Source organism: Notolepis coatsorum, assembly GCF_963971535.1.
Source record: "Notolepis coatsorum genome assembly, chromosome: 10".
Lineage (NCBI taxonomy): Eukaryota > Metazoa > Chordata > Actinopteri > Aulopiformes > Paralepididae > Notolepis > Notolepis coatsorum.
This window is the reverse complement of record NC_140174.1, coordinates 40,615,263-40,636,338: the sequence shown is the minus strand read 5'-3', so window position 1 is coordinate 40,636,338 and position 21,076 is coordinate 40,615,263. Positions and strand designations below refer to the sequence as shown.

General features: G+C 44.2%; 1 protein-coding gene across 1 annotated transcript in view; it reads left to right on the top strand.

Moving 5' to 3' along the window:
- Positions 1-19,778, top strand: part of LOC311235547 (uncharacterized protein) — a gene marked incomplete at both ends in the record, with an annotated part of 33,620 nt that extends 13,842 nt beyond the window's left edge. Inside the window, 9 exons of the mRNA XM_084323016.1 lie at positions 5,427-5,802; positions 7,606-7,845; positions 8,045-8,138; positions 8,552-8,701; positions 11,441-11,632; positions 14,933-15,073; positions 16,607-16,797; positions 19,098-19,288; positions 19,580-19,778. Coding sequence (XP_084179142.1) covers positions 5,427-5,802; positions 7,606-7,845; positions 8,045-8,138; positions 8,552-8,701; positions 11,441-11,632; positions 14,933-15,073; positions 16,607-16,797; positions 19,098-19,288; positions 19,580-19,778 — 1,774 coding nt within the window. The remainder of the gene's footprint in view (positions 1-5,426; positions 5,803-7,605; positions 7,846-8,044; positions 8,139-8,551; positions 8,702-11,440; positions 11,633-14,932; positions 15,074-16,606; positions 16,798-19,097; positions 19,289-19,579) is intronic.
- Positions 19,779-21,076: the final 1,298 nt, after the last annotated feature.

Here is a 21,076-nt window from a genome sequence, read left to right as displayed (position 1 = left end):
TATTAAGTATGACTGCCCAGTGCCCACATAAATAATATCACTCAGTCCTCCTAATCTACCCCACAATTAACAGTAACTAGTACTGAACTGAGTAGGTCTTAAAGTTTGGTGGCAAATGTTAGCCAGCCAAAGAGGATACTAGACACTTTGCATTGTGGGATACTTCAAACATTCCCGACAGTGGTTCGGGAGGTAGAGCAGTCGTCTGGTAATCCGGAGGTTCCCGGTTCAAATCCCGCTCCTCCCGGGCAGCGCGTCGAAGTGTCCTTGAGCAAGACACTTAACCCCTAATTGCCTCCGCCATCAGTGTGTGAATGTGTGAGTGAAAGGGTCAAATGTGAGGAACAAATTATAAAGTGCTTTGGATAAAAGCGCTACATAAATGCACCATTTACCATTTATTTACCATTTATATGTCTAACAATCTTCTCCAGGGTAACGGGATCCCCTCGGCAAGATCCTATCAAATCGGGGTTCATAGTCTAGCTACTGTATATATATTGGAGGGTCGTTGACATGAAGGTGTTTGGGAACCCCTATACTAGAACAGCAAGCCTTCTTCACACATGCCTGTAAAACCGCTGAGTGACTGAGATCAGAGTGAAACATCAACCACAACCACACACGGTACAAAACCCACTGTTATCAACTCATCTACACCCACCCACAGCCTCTGTCACTCTTATCTCTCCTTGCCTTTACTTACAATACACTCTCATATTGTACATTTGTTGATGCAACCCATCTACCGACTTTGGTGTGTGTGTGTGTGTGTGTGTGTGTGTGTGTGTGTGTGTGTGTGTGTGTGTGTGTGTGTGTGTGTGTGTGTGTGTGTGTGTGTGTGTGTGTGTGTGTGTGTGTGTGTGTGTGTGTGTGTGTGTGTGTGTGTGTGTGTGTGTGTGTGTGTGTGTGTGTGTGTGTGTGTGTGTGTGTGTGTGTGTGTGTGTGTGCGCCTATAAAATAGAATTGTGATAATGTTGTGGGTCATTGTTTCCAAATGCTTCTTTTGGGTCACTGTGGGGTAAACAAGGAAAGGTGTGTCAGAGACACGATGTCTGAGGGATCACAATAGAGGGAGATATTATCTTAACTTATCAAAGAAAGGGCAATAATAGCTGGAGCTTCAGATCGGATATCAACGCTGCAGTGTACCAGCTATGTATGTCAGGGTCCTCATAAGCTCTGTGCTTTTGGCAGCGCTCTGACAGGGTTCACCCTGTGATGCCAGAGCGAGTCCCAAGGCTTTCATTGTGATATAAACTTGCAAAGTCACATCTCACATTGTTGTCGGCTTCATTGCGGTTATCCCCGGTGGCCGTGGGTGGGGTTGGAGTAGGGATGGGTGCTGCTGGCCTGGTGCACCATGTTTACTACATTTTGTGAGTTCATGAAGCGAGCACAACTGAATGGAAGTAGATACGGATCAGCTAGCTTAGCTGTTGGCCGAAGACACCTCTCCCGGGGGGTTTTAAGCTAGGCTAGTTGATCCGTATCTGCTTCCATTCGTTTGTGCTAAGCTAGGCTAGCTTGCAGCCGGATAGCTTTCTACTGAATGCACAATCACAGAGTGATTGATTGAAAACTTTATTAACAGATTGCAGAATGGGTACAATACAGTACGGGTCAATACACAATTGTTAAGGGGATGCAGACCAGAGAAAGACTTTCGTCTTGTTTACATCAGGGTCCCCCATTTTCAATTCATAATGACATTTATGACATACGCAACATACAGATATATATCATGACATTTCTGACATGCATGACATACAGGTATACAGTACTGGTACATTTGTGACATACAAGATATGCAAATATACAGTAGCCTACTGTTAAACAGTGATCCTAACAGAAACTATATACATACGAGGGGGAGGAAACTGTACATTCGGAGGGGGGGTTTGGACAATTATGGGGGCTAGTTTAGAATTGCAGCCTCCCGTAGGTGCTCTTTGAGAGCGGTTTTGAAGGTGGGTAGTGATTCAATTCTTTTTACGGCTGTGGGTAGGGCGTTCCACATTGATGTGGCATGAATTGCGAAACGTGTTTAGAGTGACCCTTGTTTGTGCCGAATCTGGGTTGAACATGATTTGTGGAACTCCCTCTGGTGTTGTGGTCGTGATATTCACTGACCTTTTGGGAAGTATTTCGACATGTACATGGGTATCTTAGTGGTGTAGTGTATCTTGTAGACCAGGCCCATTGCAAGTTGCAAAATGGGCAGGGGTGAGGTGGGTTTTAGGAGTAAGGTCAAGCAGTAGTCTGACCTGTTTGTTTTGTGATGTTTGTAATCTTGTTTTTAGCGCCTTTGAGGTGCTTTGGTACCATGAGGTGCAAGCATAGTCGTAGTGCCCTTGAATGAGTGCTCCTGCTAGAGTCTTCAGGGTATTCTTGTTTACCAGAGAGGAGATCCGGTACAAGAATCTACAAGAGAAGACTATAAGTGCATTTCCCATGATGTTGGTGTGTTCCTTTTTAAAACAATTACCTGGGTTGAAAATGTACCTGAATGAGCTGCCTACTAGTGGTACATATTATACTGTATTTTAACCATTGTCTGTCTCTAGTAGGCTACCAGTACTACACAATGGAATGACTGCATACATTGTTCAGTATGGGTGGCCCCAGTGGGAATCAAACCCCTAACCTTAGGGGGCTTTCTCACTCAACATCGGGGTCGAAATCAGCTCCGTGCCGTCCTCATTCCGAGTTCCGTGCCGAACTCCCCCCCCCCCCCCCCCCCCCCCCTCTCCCCCCTCTAGTTTGTGTACACACTTCAGTCTGGGTGCGCTCTGGGTTTTGTTTACGGTTTGCGTTTTGAGCTTGTAAGCTTGCCGTAGTCGATGATGTCACGCTCGAAATGTAAACACAGAACACGGAGACTGGAGAATGGATTTTGATATAAAGAAACAAATAACTAATAAATATGAAGTTATATTTGAACCTCTGTTGTCAAGCCTTGTCAATATAACCCATCCCCCTTTTCTCACGAATGGAACTCTGTTGTAGAGTCCGCTTTTGATCGTTTTGCAGGGTTAACAATAACGCTAAGCTAACGGCTAACGCTAACGTTACTACATGCAACATACTAGTAACATTGCTCGCATCGATTATATTGAATGTCATTGATCTACTGGTCGACCGAAAATGTAATGTAAACGGGAATGTCTTAACACGACTGCGGACTCTGGATGTTGATATAAAATGAACAAATTGCCAATAAATATGAAGTTATATTTGAACCTCTGTTGTCAAGCCTTGTCAATAATAACCCACCCCATTTTATCACGAATGGATGGTGTTGTAGAGTCCGCTTTTGAGCGTTTTAACGATCTACTGGTCGACCACGGCCGACTGGTTGGGCACCACTGGTCTAATAGAAATAAATGCATTCGAACAAGAAAGTATAGTATACAGCAATGGCTAACGGCTAAACGCTAGTTAGCTAGCCTGTTCAGAAGCTAACATTATCCCATCGCTTGTGGCAATTATATTGCATGTCATTGATCTACTGGTCGACCACGGCCGACTGGTTGGGCACCACTGGTCTATAGAAATAAATGCATTGAACAATGTATAGACATAGCAATGGCAAACAAAACTGCCAGGCCTAACCGCCCCCACTCAGCGCGCACCTGAGACCACCTATTTCAGCGGTCCAGGTTCAGCGCCCCCGGGGACGAATCAGCGGGGGGCGGGGACGGGGGACAGCGTTCTCACTCAGACAGACACACCCTTTTCTGATGCGAGCCGGCTCTGATTCGACACAGAGCAGTGAGTGGGAAAGCCCCCTTAGTGTCATGCTCAGAGTGCCAAGCACTCTACATATTGAGCTACATGAGGACCATAATCAATATTCATTCCATCAATTAAATTCTTTATTTAATCTCGAAGGATCATTGAGAGCAAGCTCACATTTACAATGACGTTGAGAAATACGAAACATAATAAATACAAAAAATGTTTACAATATAGAAACAGAAAGTCAATCAATTAAAATGATTAAAAACAAAAACAACTGACTGTGGTGAAGTGGTTTGCTATTAACGATTTAAACAGACCAATAGATACAAATTAATTGGGTTTGAAAGTGCTTTGCAAAACATTCCATGTTTCTGGGGCACAGAAGCTAAAAACAGATTTTCCTAATTCAGTGCAAACTCCAGGAACCTTAAGTGTAAGCCATTCACCAGAGCGAGTATGATAAGGTCCAGAGCTCCAATCCAGCAATGAGGTGATGTAGGATCACCAATAACGGCCTTATACAGAAACCGATGCCAATGCAAGTCACGTGGCTCTGCCAGAGAGGACCACCTAACCTTGGCATATAGGATACAATGACGGGTACCAAACTGTCACCACTGATAAATCTATAAATCAATTAGTAATACATCTCTAATTGGCAAGTCACTTCACACACATTGCAGCCCACATTTTGTGGATGTCACTGGTTGCCGTTACGTTGTATTTCATGAATAAATGTATACTTTATAGCTTCTGTTGAAAAGTATTGGACCAGCTCTACCGTCATCCGTAACACAATGGACTCAATTCCAATCACCAGTTATCACCCATATGGCCTACACCCTGCTTAGGTAATGTTTAATGTAAAACCTGACTGGGGAGCAGCTGTTGGCATTGAGAACGCCTAATATGTCAGTGTTTTTAATCATAAAACACTTTAGAAAACATGCTTCTGTTTGCTGGAAGCTACAGTAACATGGTAAAACAAATGTAATCACTTATGTTAAGGGCCTCTAACGGTCTCTACTTACTTTGCTCCCATTCCCCATTTTAGTCATTATGCCAATTCCCTCCTGGTCGTTGCACTGCCCTACTATCAGTCTGGGTAGGGTGTAGACGGCCACATGTCTCCTCCAAGACATATGGAGTAGCCAGCCGCTTAATTTCCCCTCACAGCGAGGAGTTTCACTGGGAGAGTGTAACGTGCACGGACGCTCACGCTGTCTCCCCCAGCTCCCCTCCCTGCTGAACAGGCACCTGACTGACCAGTAGGAGGACTATTTCAACAGGCGACCAGGACTCGTACACAACCGGCTTCCCACCTGTGTACACTGCCAATTGTGTTTGTAGGGACCACTGCTGGGAATTGAACCTGGGTCTCTGTGGTGGTAGGCGGGTGCGTAGACGTCTACACTACCCAGATGCCCGGTCTGTACTGACCTAATTGGAGATTATTAGGGCTGTCCTTGACTAGGGCTGTCCTCGACTAAAGATCATTGGAATATTTTATTTAATCAACAAAACTCTAAAATGGTGTTTCCCCGTGGCTTTTAACTCTAGTGCCAGACATGTGTCAGTGCGGGGTTATCAACTAAACAAAGTCTTTGTCGACCAAACCGACCACTTTTAATGGACCAAGAGGGACCTAGGTTGTTTATTTACCCATCGGTCTCGTCGTTCAGGTACTGCACTGATGACATGCTGCTCAGGGAGATGATGTCGGACCCCCTCCTGGAGCACTACGGTGCCATCATCATCGACCAGGCCCACGAGAGGACGGTCAGCACGGACATCCTGCTCGGCCTCCTCAAGGACATCCTGCTGCAGAGGCCCGAGCTCAAGGCGGTCGTCCTCACCGTCCCTCCCATGGCGGACAAGCTGCTCGCCCACTACGGCAGCGGCGTCCCCGTCATCCGCCTGGAGGCCCGGTCTCCGGCGGAGGTGGTCTACAGCAACAGCAGCCACAAGGACTACTTCTACTCCGCCTTGAGGCTGGTGCTGGAGATCCATCGGACCAAAGAGGCGGGAGACGTCTCCGTGTTCCTGGCCTCGGCTCAGGTGAGATGTCGTGAGGTTTTGACGAGGGGATTCCACCGGCGTTGGCTTGGTCGTGATTTAGTTTATTTTTATGGATCCCCATTAGTCTACACACCCATGGGTGAAAGTCTATTCTTCCTGGGGTCCTAACTTACAACATTACAGTACATTACATTAAAGTAATAAAAAAAACAATAAAAACATAAACACTTTAGCCTAAGTACAGTCGCAATATCTTTAAAATCTCAAAGAAAACACACAAAGGCTCCAGCCACAAATACAATACTAACTAACTAACCTAACAATACTAACTAAATAAATCAGTAACTCAACTGTATTTCATTATTCATAACAGCATTTTTCAACTTTTTTTTAAAAGTACATTTGTTTCTGATCATCATTATCTTCACAGGTATACAATTCCAGTTTGCAGCAGCTCTATACATTACGGTTCTCTTAAGTGCATTTGTTCTTGGTAGAGTCAAATGAAGACCCACGGCGTGTCTGGTGACATAGCCATGTGGCCCATGTCTAGTATTGGTGGGTTGTAGTTCTGACCACAAAGACTTAGGTTTACCAAGGTTTTGACGAGGGGATTCCACCGGCGTTGGCTTGGTCGTGATTTTTGAATGCTTAGCCCATGGGACGATGTGTAAAAGCTCCTCCCTGTGCTCATTTGTCACAACAGAATGCTGCTGTTGCCGTCGCTGATGGTTTTTTTGGCCATTTTAGATTTCATCAGCCCGACTGAACACACGTTCTGTTGTGGTGAGTGCGTGTTTTGTTTGTAAAGGGCTGTTGTCTACCTTGCTTTGCATCACAATGAACCTGGACCCTGGAGGCTCGTCGGCGGGGCTGCTAATTCAGCGCTTTTATGACAAAAGCGCTAAGAATACTTGTGAATGCACTGAAGTGGAATAAACCACAGTATCGCTCGCTATGATCAAACATAAAAAAATAAATATTTTAAAAAGGTTGGCAAAAATGTGAAATTAATCCTGCAGATTTGGTTACACAAAAACAAAACCCGCCTCTGTGGCCTACATCTTGGTAATCTATGTGTGCAGGGTTGCCAGCTTCTGTGGATATGGCATGAAATTCATGCGTTCAGCCTGGTTCTCGACCAGAAAGAATATCTCTCCAAACTAAAATTATAGTCATCATCATTTAAACTGTCTGATAAATAAATTATTGACACACTTGGGTGGTTATGAACGTTGTGGAGTTTGTACATCTGTGAAGTCTTCTGTGAAGTTGCACAGTAAAGAGCTACTTAACAAATTAAATCAACACACAACCAGCATTTTAATATTTTTGCCAAAATGCAAATGCACAAAATTGAGAACACTGGCAGTGCATTCTTTTCAACAGACAGGACATTTGGTGGCCGTGTTTATGTGTGCTACAGGCCAAAAAGGCTGCTGACTTTTCAGGCACACCTGCTCAACCGTTAACCCAATAACTGGGGTAGAAAGTACTGTAAGTATTTGTACACGAGTACCGTGGAGGTACTTTTGCATTATTATTTCCATTTTTAGGGAACTTTTTACTTCCATTCGATTTAGAAGGAATGATCCTACTTTACTCCACTACATTCATGTGAACCCTGCAGTTATTGCAATACCTAGAAAAAGGTATTGTTGCTTAATGTTGTTTTCCCCCATGTTGAATTATTATCTCTGGTAAGTACTAAATTTAAAGAGATACTTCCGTATGATTGCATGTTGGAAATTGGCTAATGTGTGGTATGAATCAACTATTTGATTAGTCAGCTTATGACTATTAGGACAGCCCCACTCACTCCATGTCTACCCTCCCCCACAGGAGGTAGAGTGTGCATGCAGCATCCTCCAGAGAGAGGGAACCAGGCTAGGGGCTGAACTGGGCCAGCTGATTCCTGTGGTTCTGTGTCGAGGCCAGGGCGGGCTCCTGTCTAACCTGTGTGGGGAGGCGGGGTCCAGAAGATCCAGAAAGGTCTTCCTCTCCGCCCAGCACGGCGAGGACATGCTGTGGGCCGTAGACACTGTCAACTTTGTCATTGACACAGGTGTAGAGAAGAGATTTGTAAGTTCTAATTCCAGCAAGCAAAATGTACACATTCAATATTAGCTGTTGTTATCTTGAGAAACGTATTTTGATCCTGAACTGACATGTTACCCTGAAAGTTTCCAACTCTTGATTACTTTAAAATAGTTTCATATTAAGTTTGTTTGTTTGTTTATTCTAGGTGAACATTAAGTTGGATTTGATTTGTTTGTTCAAGGTGTACAATCCAAGGATAAGGGGTAACTCTGAGGTTCTCCGACCTATCAGTAGATGCCAGGCAGACATTCGCAAACAACTATCTGGACCAACAGGTAAGTGCAATCTACCAATAACTCATTTAACATGACATTACATCACTTGAATGTATTAGACGTTTTTTTAAGTCTTTGATAGACGGATATCCAGATATCTGGAAGGGGGGGGGGGGGGTTAGGGGGAGGAGGAGAGTTAGAATAGCTAGGATGAGGGAGCATACCGGATCATATCTGTCTGCGATGAAGAACAGGTTTGCATGTGATTACTGTGGAGCAGCAAATCTGTAGGGATTCAATTAGCAGCAGCAGAGGGGATTGAGTTCACTCTAATGGTGTCCTCCATCCCAAACTGCAGTTAATCATCAATTATCTCCGTGTGAAGTCACTCAGAGCACGTCCGTCTCTTTGCCTCACTGAACTTATTACCTTTCTTCATCTTCTTCTCCCCCCCCCCCCCCCCCCCCCTACAGGGAAATGCTTCTGTTTGTACCCAGAGGAGAAGCAGCTTCCAGCAGAGAGCTCCCCTCAGATCCTGGAGTCCAACATCGCATCCACCGTCCTCTTCCTCAAAAGGATGGAGATAGCCGGCCTGGGACACTGTGAATTCATCGACAGACCAGGTTAGTTAGTTGTATCTAACCTGTATTTCTCTTGGCAATAGTAGAGATTGAACCATAACCATACTCGGGGAACGTGAGCAGTCCCATCGAATTCCATGACATCATCATCACAGACATCTTGGTAGGCAAACAATACAATAGGTTTGATTGTAATCAAATTACAGGTGAGACAACCGTGTTTATGGCATTGCGCCATACTGGCAGTAAATGCATGACACGTCAGGAGAATACCATGAATAGTGGAGATTGGACTAAAAAATACTCTGGAAACATGCCATGAATGCAAATATTTGTATTAATGGAAAATCTGTTCCCACAACACCTCTCTTTCCCATGTCCCGCCCTCAAAACCCAGGCACTGTAAGTAAAGAGAAGTACAGTACGTACGTGTGCAGTGTTTTTTTGGCCCGGGGTAGTGCAGATGGAGCTGCATGTGTGAGCACGGCGCTTGGCTGTTTGGGCCCAGTCAGCCATGCTTTAGCCGAGCCGACAGGGCCCTGCCACTAGCCATTGTCTGAGCTCTGACCTGCCCTCGCATGGACAGGGCAGAGGGCGGGGTAGAAGAGGCCAGCTCATTAACGATTACACAATGTGTCTCATTAGGGCAAAGCTACCCTTTATTACAATGAAGAGGAAGCGTACCGGCCAAATCTACTGTAACATCCCTGGATTCTGATATAACCTGCGTTTATACTGTAGCATGTGTATTACCTCACTGTGTGTCACGCACATTACCTTTTATTTTGTATATCTCTTTAGGATCTGGCGCGCATGTTACCTAATTTCATGTCTTTATAGGGCGTTCGGGTAGCGTCTATGCCAAATACAACGCCGTTCGGTTTCCGCGTAGCCTCTCTGCCCTCTGCTGCCAGGCTGGTCCGCGACCCTCCGTGCTGCGATCGCCAGCGGGGAGAATATGCTCCCGTGAGCGGCATCGCTGAGCTCTGGTGTCCGCTGGAGCAAACCAGAGACGGTCTTATTATGGGGCTTATGCCGAGAAGCAGTAACACAACATTGCAACTGTTGTGTTACTGCTTTCTGACCGAATTAGTCATTCATTTGTAGCTATAAAGACATACCGTACTTTTCGGACTATAAGCCGCGGCTTTTTTCCCCATTTTTAGACCCTGCGGCTTATATAACGGTGCGGCTTATATGTGGACAAAACCCGAAAATCGAAATATTGCTTTTTTTACTGCATTGAAATGAACAGTTATTTATCTGTTCCCTTATTTGCTAAACTTAATACAACTTGTAAATGAGTTAATGTTATTTGTCCGACAGTATTGTGTCCCAATGGGAGTCATTCTCTGTAGAGGTGGGAACTTAAAGCTCAATATAAGAACGGCCATGCACCACCACTCACAGAATCGAGAAAGAGCAATCAATCTGTCAATCCTTTCCGTGTCCGGGCCGGGTGAGGTTTCCCGTGTTGAGTCAAATTAAGCCGCAGGCTCCACTCCTTACATATGGTAATTAAACATTAAAACGCATGCGGCTTATAGTCCAGTGCGGCTTATATATGTACACATCATTCAATTTAGCTGCTGCGGCTTATAGTCAGGTGCGGCTTATAGTGCGAAAAGTACGGTATTCATAATCCAACATATGTGTAAAGAAACAACATATTCCGATTGGAAGGACTCCCATCTCCTCCTTCCTGCTTGTGTCACACAGGGCTGAGCTGTGCCGAGGTGCCGCCCCCTCGCGCGGCTTTGCTCTCACTCGAGTGAGGAGGAGCGGAAGACCGCTGGTTCTCCAACATACAGCGGTGTGCTCTTCAGAATGTACCGGGAGAAACGTTTACTGTACCCCGCGGACATAATAAGCATATAAGCAGTGCTTACTAACGTTATTAGTTACGCTATTTCTGACCGAATTAGTCATTCATTTGTAAATATAAAGACATATTCATAATCCAACATATGTGTAAAGAAACAACATATTCCGATTGGAAGGACTCCCATCTCCTCCTTCCTGCTCGTGTCACACAGGGCTGAGCTGTGCCGAGGTGCCGCCCCCTCGCGCGGCTTTGCTCTCACTCTCGAGTGAGGAGGAGCGGAAGACCGCTGGTTCTCCAACATACAGCGGCAGCAGAGGCAGAGAGGCTTGTCGCGGCTCATGCGCATGCGCGCGCTCGGCCAATTGGAGCGCAAACCGGCTACGCGGAAACCGAACAGCGTTGTATTTGGCATAGGTTCAGGTATGCGGCTCCCTCCACCTGGAATCGGCTACAAAACCACCTGAACTTGCATGAGCTGGTCTCACTGGTTGCTTTTAAAACCCTTCTAAGCGATATGGAATCCAGCACATCTGGCTGCAGATGTTTTGACTGACTATAAATGGTTCTGTGAATTGTTTTTGTTTTAATTGCTATAAGTTTGTTTTTTAAATAGTTTTCGTCTGTAAATGTGAAATTGTAACTGCTGCTGCCTATCTTGGCCAGGACGCTCTTGTAAAAGAGATTTTTAATCTAAATGAGACTTTATCCTGGTTAAATAAAGGTTAAATAAAATAAGAAATAAATATAGAATCTGGCGTGCACGTTACCGTATTGGGTGTCTTTATTTGTTGTTCAGAATCTCTTTATTGGACACATACAATAAATACATTCAAAATCAGAATAAAAATACAGTCAAAGATATACATTCTAAAATATGTATATACATTCTAAAATTAATTTGTGTAAAAAGTGTACTGTATGTTGGCATTGATGGTGATTGGCTCTTCTTTGTGTAGATCCCGAGGGTCTCATGCAAGCCCTGGAGGAGCTGGATTACCTAGCGGCTTTAGATAACCACGGCAACCTGTCTGAGATCGGAATCATCATCTCGGAGTTCCCGCTGGATCCCCAGCTGGCCAAAGCTCTGCTCGCGTCCTGCGAGTTTGACTGTGTGAGCGAAATGTTGACCATCGCGGCTATGCTATCAGGTGTGTGTGCGTCTGCTTGCATAGTACAAGAATTATGTGTGAAATGTGACAAATCTGTAACGAATTCCATTTTGAATGACATTATAATGACCATCCTTGACCTTTCTTTTTTTTGTTTAATAATCTGCCAGACTGTTTTTGTGACCATTTCTTATAGTTTCACCACATGGTCTGAGAAATGAATTTGCATTAGACGCAGTTTAGGGGTGTAAAGTACTTGAGTAATTGTACTTCATTACACTATTAAGTACTGTTTTTGGGGAGTTGTACTTTACTCAAGTATTATTAGGTTTGTATACTTGGAATTTTACTCAATTACATTTCAGAGGGAAAAAACATACTTTTTACTCACATTTAAAATGCAGAACTACAAAGTACAAAGTACAAATCTTGCAGGTCCAACAATTTTTATTAGTATATTTGTTTCTCCGGCCGAACTAACGGTAACGTTATTAATCCTGCGGCCGCACTTTAATTAAAAACAGCCAATCAAATCTCCTTCAATGGAAAATTAACCCGCCCATACCCATGCTGATTGGTCTTTGTGCAAGACTAGAAAGCGGGGATCTTTGATTAAACACCTGCTATCAGAAGAATAGACGGTCAGAAAAAAAGTCTTAACTTTAAAAGTTGAAACTTTTTTACTTTTACTCAAGTGTGTTTTTAGCCAGATACTCTTGACTTTTACTTGAGTACGATTATGAGACGGTACCCATACTTTCACTTAACACTTTGGGTGCCAGGCTGAGCCAGCTATTACCCGCAACAGTCTGTAGCGAGGCCACCACTAGATAGATGGGGAACGGTCACCTTGTTTGTAGAGCTATAACTATATTCTATATTATAGCTATGGATACAATACCATGGTCATTTGACAGTAAGAACCTTCCGTTCAAGATGTGAAAAAGAAATATTTTTTCATCCATACATTCCCGTTTTATACCGTGGTGAATATAAGTATGGTTTTAGAGTGGACGACCTAGACTTCGCAGACGACCTTGCCCTACTATCCCACAGTCGACAACAGATGCAGGAGAAGACTAACATACTGGCAGACACCTCAACACAACTAGGCCTCAACATCCACCAAGGAAAGACCAAAATACTCAAGATCAACACAAACAACAAAGACCCAGTAAACCTGGAGGGAACAGCACTTGAGGAAGTAGAATCCTTCACCTACCTAGGTAGCATCATAGATAAGAAGGGTGGCACAGAGGCAGATGTCAGAGCAAGAATCAGCAAGGCAAGGGCCTCATACATCCAACTAAAGAACATCTGGAGCTCCAAGGTAATCAGTTAGCAGACAAAGATCAGACTATTCAAATCCAACATCAAGCCAGTACTCTTATACGGATCAGAGACGTGGAGGACAACCAAGATCACAATGACTAGAGTGCAGACATTCATCAACAGATGCCTGAGGCGGATCCTGAACATCCACTGGCCAGATACCATCAGTAACAATGATCTCTGGCAGAGAACGGGCGAACAACCAGTGGAAGAACAAATCAAGAGAAGAAAGTGGGGATGGATCGGCCACAAACCAAACACCAGCACCACCAGACAGGCCCTTAGATGGAACCCCCAAGGCAAAAGGAAGAGAGGCCGGCCCAAGAACACCTGGCGCAGGGACTTGGAGACAGACATCACACAGAGCGGACTGACATGGAAACAGCTGGAAAGCAAAGCACAGGACAGAGGACCCTGGCGAACTGTTGTCGACGGCCTATGCTCCCGCAAAAGGAGCGATAGGCGTAAGTAAGTAAGTAAGTTTAGAGTGGTCTAGGGTAATTCCTGGGAGGCTGGTAATAGCCCGCAACGTGTATTATACTAAATGCATTGGCATTTCGTCCCTACACACGCTACAATAAAAAAATCAATCATGTTGAAGTTTTTTTGATGCTTTGATCGTCACCAACGGAATACGTTGCGGACTAACGTTACACACATACGCTTGGATCGCAATGAGGACATTCTTGGATCAACGCAAGATTGATATCATATAGCCCTTACTTTGACTAGGATGTACCCCAAAAAGAATATTCCAATTATATGATCGCCATTCCAAGTATTGATGGCCATCGTGTCGCCAACATAATCCATCCCACAACACCGATCAGGAGTATTTGATTCTTCTCAATCCGAGCGGTATAACCGCTCATCTTGCCCAGAGAAAAATAGCCGAGCCGGACCCATATAATCGACGCACAGCCCAAGACACAAGGTTTCAAAGGGTGCTCGATACCGACGCCTGGTAGGATGCGGCCGGTACTGCACCTTCAGAGTCCCAGTATGCCTTTTACAGGCAACATACCCTGACATTGAATAGGGTATTAAAATCGAAAAAAAGGAAAATTCTCGTTTATGGCACTGAACGACTTAGGTCGCTTTCACACATGGGCTGTTTGGTCCGGATTATCGGACCAGAATTCGATAGTCCGGTTTTTCGGGTTTGTGTGAATGCGGTCGAACTCGGTCCGCCGGACCAAACAGGCGAACTCTGGTCCGCCTGAAAACGTAGGTCTCGGTTCGCTTCATCGGACCAAACACGAACCAAATATAGGAAGTGCTTATTTATTACCACTGCTCGCAGCATTCAATGCAAAACAAGCACACTGCATCTATCTATCTATATCTCTATCTCTATCTCTATCTCTATCTCTATCTCTATCTCTATCTCTATCTCTATCTCTATCTCTATCTCTATCTCTCTCTCTCTCTCTCTCTCTCTCTCTCTCTCTCTCTCTCTCTCTCTCTCTCTCTCTCTCTCTCTCTCTCTCTCTCTCTCTCTCTATCTAACTGTGCATCTTGGGAAGAAGGAAGAAAAAACGTGGCTTATTATATTGTTATTATTATATATATATATAACAACGTGGTGTACAAGTTGTTTAGCGAGAGGATGGTTCTAATCGGCTTCAATAGAACAACTCGCCTCCGCTGATCTGGAGTCAGACAGAGCTCGCAGTCCACACACAGACACACACACACGCGCGCGCACACACACGGGCTCGCAGCCACACACACATTTCCACTGTCCAATAGACGAGCGCCCTTTTCGACCGCGTGACATTGTTCAGATAGTTTGGTGCGCCTGACAGATTGCTATGTGAACGCAGGCGAACCAAATGAAGAATGCAACAATGTTGCAACTTCACCACCAGAACCGCACAGAGTCCACCAAAACTATATGTGAAAGCGACCTTAGGCCAGTGTTAAGTATAATTTCTGGGTACTTTTTACACCCCAGATGGCCATTAGCTTGTGTTAACAGCGTTGGTGACCCTTGTGCATTTTTAGCACCAAACTGCTTCCAGGAGCCACCTGCTGGCATGGCCCACGAGGCGGCCCAGTGTCGCAGGAAGTTCCAGCACCCTGAGGGCGACCACTTTACCCTCATAAACATCTACAGTGCCTTCAAACAAAGCCAAAGAGAGCCATGTAAGTTAGATCCACTGGAAACAAAATATACAGTACACATACATATTATACACTACAGTATCCATTATTCGATTGTCCCAGTTCATTTGCAAAAAACTGATTTAAAATGCCATTCTTAAAATGTATTATTTAAATGAAAGGAAACCATGATTTAGGATGATAAAAATAGAATATTTTTTTAAATAAATAAATAAATGAATATACAATAAAAGGATAATAAATTAAAATGCAGATAACCGTTTTTGCAAATGAACTCTTCTGTATAATATTTGAATGTGTTGTATGACGCGTTCAACCTCATGCATCCTTATAGCAGTCAGACTCAAAATTGTTATTGGTGTTGCACACTTTGGTTTGAAAAAAATAATTCTATAAAAAAGGTCATCTTGATTTATCTGCTTCAATAGAAGTAGCCTACTTTGTAGAAATCTGAAACCTATGAGGGTGACTATGGACATCTTCCAACTACGCTTGTCATGTACAGTATAGATGAGGAATTAAGAAGGCCAAGGAATTATTTCATATGGCAGTGTTCCCAGGACCAATCAGAGGTTGATCACTGCCCTATTGCATTGACCGGGAGAAAATTTTTGATTATAAGGTAATTTGGTTGATTTTATGAGGTTGATGTCATTTGTGTTTGGCCCTCTGTTTTTATAGTCTAAGACGGTCCAAATAATATATGTGATATTTTACAGTCCAATATATTAGTGAACAGGACCAACTGTGCTAAAAACCTGTGATGTCATCAGGTACTGTATAGTCTGACGCTGCTCCGTAAACAGTGAATTGGTAAAGATGGTATATAGATGACACTGACAACACCCGGGGTAATGTTTTCAGTATATTGACGACAGTGGCTCAGGAGGTAGAGCGCTCATCTGGTAATCGGGGGGGGGGGGGGGGTTCCAGAAATAAATAACGGATATAACATAGTGGAATTCTTAATTTGGGTCTGGTGTTCCGTTTTTATTTTTTTTAAGAACATGTCGACATTGTGGGATTTACGCTTACCGTTTTCTCCAGTTGGACAAGAAGATGGATATCAATATCAAATGGATATCAATTGATTGATGGATATCAATCAATCAAATATCAATTTCCTCTCTGTGCGTTCAGTGGAAAGTTATTCGGCCACAAGCTAGCCTAGGTTAGCACAGATGAATGGAAGCGGATACGGACCAGCTACAGTAGCCTAGCTGTTGGCCAAAAACACCTTTCCCAGAGTTTTAAGCTAGGTTAGTGGTCCGTATCCACTTCCATTCATAGTGCTAAGCTAGGCTACAGTAGCTTGCAGCTGGATAGATTTCTACTGAACGCACAGAGAGTAAATTGGTCTATCTTCTTGTCTGACTCTGGAGAAGATGGTAAGCGCATTTCCCATAATGTTGGTGGGTCCCTTAACGCACATGTAGATGGTAGTAAAAGTGCTCTTTCTAGGGATTTCTAAATCTCAAAGCATGCCTGAGCTTTCTCCCATAGGCAGCACATGTCTCACAGAACACCAAATGCTTGATTGTGTTATTTTCCCAGACTTTGGTGTTGAAAAGTGGTGCCATGACTATTTCCTGAACCACACTGCTCTAAAGACTGCCGACGCCATGCGGACAGAGTTGACCAACATCCTGAACAGGATCGAGCTTCCCATCTCGGAACCTTCCTTCGGAACCAGGACCAACACTCACAACATCAAGAGAGCTTTATTGGCTGGGTTCTTTATGCAGGTAGCCTATATTATGTGGATGCTGAAAAATAAAATAATTAATGAACATAATTAATGAAATTCTTTGAAAATATGAAAAAGATATAGGTTTCACTGGGATTCTGTCGCTAGGGAAAGGTTATGGCATTAGCAAACATTGCAACAGGAAATAAACGTGGGTCCTTTTTAGAATGTTGGTGTTATTTGAAACCTCACCAGCCTTACCAGGAGATGCCATATTTCTGGAAATTGTCAAAACGATGAATACAACGAAGCCCAGGAGCATCCATGGCAGTCGTTTGAGTATAGCTGTATGTGTATAGATTCACAGAATACATTTACAGATATTAAATTGGAGGAACAGAATGGTATTCACAATGTGGATATGCTCAAAAGGGGTGCAGCGCTCCGTTAAGAGATTCTCTTGTGACAACTAGAGATGGCAATCGAAAAAACACAACATTTTATGCTGAAGTTTTTATTATATTGTAGCAACGCTAGTATCGGGGTCATTGGTCAGCCGGGCTGTCACTCTGCTCTCTACCAACCCGGGGCTGGCAGGTGACACTGTTGTTCGCGCGCGCCTGCTGGTTGGTGGAGGGGAGGGGGCAAGGGCTGACCGACTGATGGTTTGAGTTCAGTCTTTTTTTTTTTTTTTTTTATCCACTTTTTCTCCCATTTTTCTGTATTTTTCTCCCATCCCAATTTCGTATCATCCAATTCAACCCTCCCCTGTCACGAACGCTGTTTCTTGCCTCCCACAAGCCGGCTGCAATGTGGACTAAGTCATACATAGCACAAGTCCCCTCCGGTACTTGAGGTAACAGCAGTCGCATCTTTTCACCTGCGCAGCTCGATCTCTGTGTCGAGGAGTAACGCGTGGGAGGCTCACGCTGCCCCCGACACTTCCTGATTCTACTGCGCAGGCGCACCAACCGACTTGTAGGAGTCGCTTGTTCACAACGTTCGATCCCCACCCTTCAGTTTTCCCTCCCCGTAATACGGCCAATGTGTATTACTGCGGACGACCAGCTAAACTGAAAACAATGTGGAGAGCTGGATTCGAACACGCGAATCCTAGCGTCTCCACACTGGTGGCGAGTGCCTTGCCCACTACACCACCTAGCCGCCCGGTTTGAGTTCAGTCTTATGAATGTACTGCAGAATATCTTAAAATGTCAGAAACAGCGTCATGTTGTATATTTAATTTGTTAACACATTCAGCGCCAGGCCTATATGACCAAATTAGGGCTAGCACGCCAGCGCTTTAATCAATGGGAGGACGGGGATATTTGCGAGTGCTTAAAATATATCTTAAATTATGGCTATGGGTCTAATACACCCGTCGCTTATCAATGACTTGCTTGCAGTCAACATGTACGAAACGGATTGTTTTTTCATCGGTACATTTCCGTTTTATACCGTTTTGAATATGAGTATAGTTTTGGTGATTTCTAGTAATTCCAGAGAAAGACGTGATAATAGCCCTTTAGTGGAATACACAAAACACGTTGTCATTTTTCGGCTGATTTATGAATCGTTTTCAAATAAACGCTAGATTATCGATAGTATATGTGTCCTTATGCATGATACAGAAGCGGGCTGAAAAATCGCTTATCCGTGCCTTGCTCAGCGCCAACGGCACGCACACACACACACACTCCGATGGCGGTGAAAGGAACATCTGATTAACCCAAGACTGGTAACATAGATTCCTTACCTCACATCTGATGTTCTGCAAAAAGATTAATCCAATTCCTGATCGCCATTCCAAATACCGATCGCGTCCATTGATCCAACGTTATAGTCCAAAACACATAATCCACGCTGCTCCCGGTCCCCCCAGTCAAAGTGGTGCATGCCCGAGAAGGAAAACCCGGACCGGAGTTTTTTTTTTTATGCACATCCCCAGCCAATCCAATCCAATGATGTGCAATACCATCTGGGAGACGATAGGCGGCGGTATTTGCCCTTTTGCGAGCTCAAACCTATTCCCAACGATAACATCAGGTTGGATGGATGAAAATGAATGGATATCGCTAATAAAAGAAATAACGATTAAAACCCGACTATACTCGTGATTGCCGCTCAAGCGATGGCGAGTTAACCCGACTATCATCGGGGTCGGCGCTGAATGTGTTAAGAGTCAGAAAGTGAGGAATATATAACATGTTTATGTTCATCGTTAGAACTGTAATAGTATTAAGTACTCATATCAGTACTTGGCAAGTACCCAAATATAAGTACTTGTACTTGGTCTGGAAAAAAGGTGGTATCATGGGGGCATCCCTGGTAAACTCCCTATCATATTCTCCTCTGTAGATTGCTCGGGATGTGGATGGATCGGGGAACTATTTCATGCTGACGCACAAGCACATGGCTCAGGTGCACCCCTTCTCCAGCTACGGGGCCAAGACACACAAGCTGGGACTGCCTGAGTGGGTTATCTTCCACGAGTACACCCTGTCGGAGAACAACTGCATCAGAACAGTCTCTGAAATTTCCCCTGAAGTGTAAGTCTGAATCCCCCTCCCCCTCTCTCTCTATTAGCCGCTTGGATTATTCTTGAGTTCACAGGCACTCAATGTCGTCTGGTATTCATTAAAATGTCAATGTTTCGCACTTGGTTTTGAGTTTTTTTTTAATCCTCTTAAAAAATGGCACAAAAGTAGATTAGGAAGCAGTGGGTTGTTTTTGTGACAACAAATAATTAAGCAGATTAGAAAACGGCACTCTACTGTATCTCGTTTAGTTGAAATGGAGACTGAAAACTACGCTTGTATGGTTTGTTTTTGTCGTTCCAGGTTCATTCAGATGGCACCGCAGTACTTCTTCTACAATCTGCCCTCTAGCGAGAGCAAAGACATACTGCAGCACATCTTGGACCGAGGTGGATCACGACGTTGTAAAGACAAGACGCAAAGAGCCCAGACGATCGCCAGTGACGCCAACAAGGACTGTGAAGTCGCTGTCCAGTCTTATGACAGATGTTCGATTCAGTGAAGCGCTCTCGTAGGCCATATTCACACGGCGGCCATATTGCTCTTAGGTCGTCCCAACCTGAGCATGACATAACAGCAAAATGGCCACTGTGTGAATGTGGTCAATTTGGGATCGTAAATTACGTTTCATGCTGCCAGGACAGCTGCCAAACAGATGTGATGTGCTTGTACAGTATTCATGATTAACCTATTTATTATCTAGTCCAAAACAGAGGAGCTTTTAGTGTAATTTCATTACATTGCTGTAATATTTTATGTACGTTTTTTTTTTTTTTATCCGCTTTTTCTCCCATTTTCTATATTTTCTCCCATCCCAATTTCGTATCATCCAATTCAACCCTCCCCTGTCACGAACGCTGTTTCTTGCCTCCCACAAGCCGGCTGCAATGTGGACTAAGTCATACATAGCACAAGTCCCCTCCGGTACTTGAGGTAACAGCAGTTGCATCTTTTCACCTGCGCAGCTCGATCTCTGTGGCGAGGAGTAACGCGTGGGAGGCTCACGCTGCCCCCGACACTTCCTGATTCTACTGCGCAGGCGCACCAACCGACCTGTAGGAGTCGCTGTCCACAACGCCCGATCCCCACCCATCAGTTTCCCACCCCCTAATACGGCCAATGTGTATTAGTATGAACGACCAGCTAAACTGAAAGCAATGTGGAGCGCTGGGCTCGAACAGGCGAGCCCAGCGTCTCCGCATTCGTGGCGAGCGCCTTACCCACTACGCCACGTAGCCGCCCATATCTTATGTAAGTTTATAGGTATTAACTTGTAGCATCGTGCAACATGAGATGTTTCACATCCACGCCGGTGCCGCATCATGTTACATTACACTTTGAAGGAAAAAGTAAATTTTGTACAGATGGAAATACTGTACATAGATTCAGAAATTATGTATATTTGCCATGAACCTTTTGTGTATGTGTCTAATTTCACTTTTGTATGTGTATCACTGCTCTTATTTGAGCCTCAGACTGGAAGGTTCTGAGTGGGCAGACTCCTCTGCAACACTGTTTTGTGGGAGATGATGGTATCATGCCGGCTCTTCAGTTTGTTCATCCTACGAGTGGTGGAGGCTAGAGTCAATGCTGGATTTTCTACATAATACAGTATATGCGGTAGTGCTTCTAGGGTGATCATCAGACTGAGGGATGTCATGTGTGATGGGTCTACATGATCCAATGTATATACTAAATAAACTGGTAAAATTATAAAAATATGTAGTGTATTTCATCACCAGTGGTGAAAGTACACAAAACGAGTGAAAGTACACTCATAAAGAGTAATATTTGTGGTAT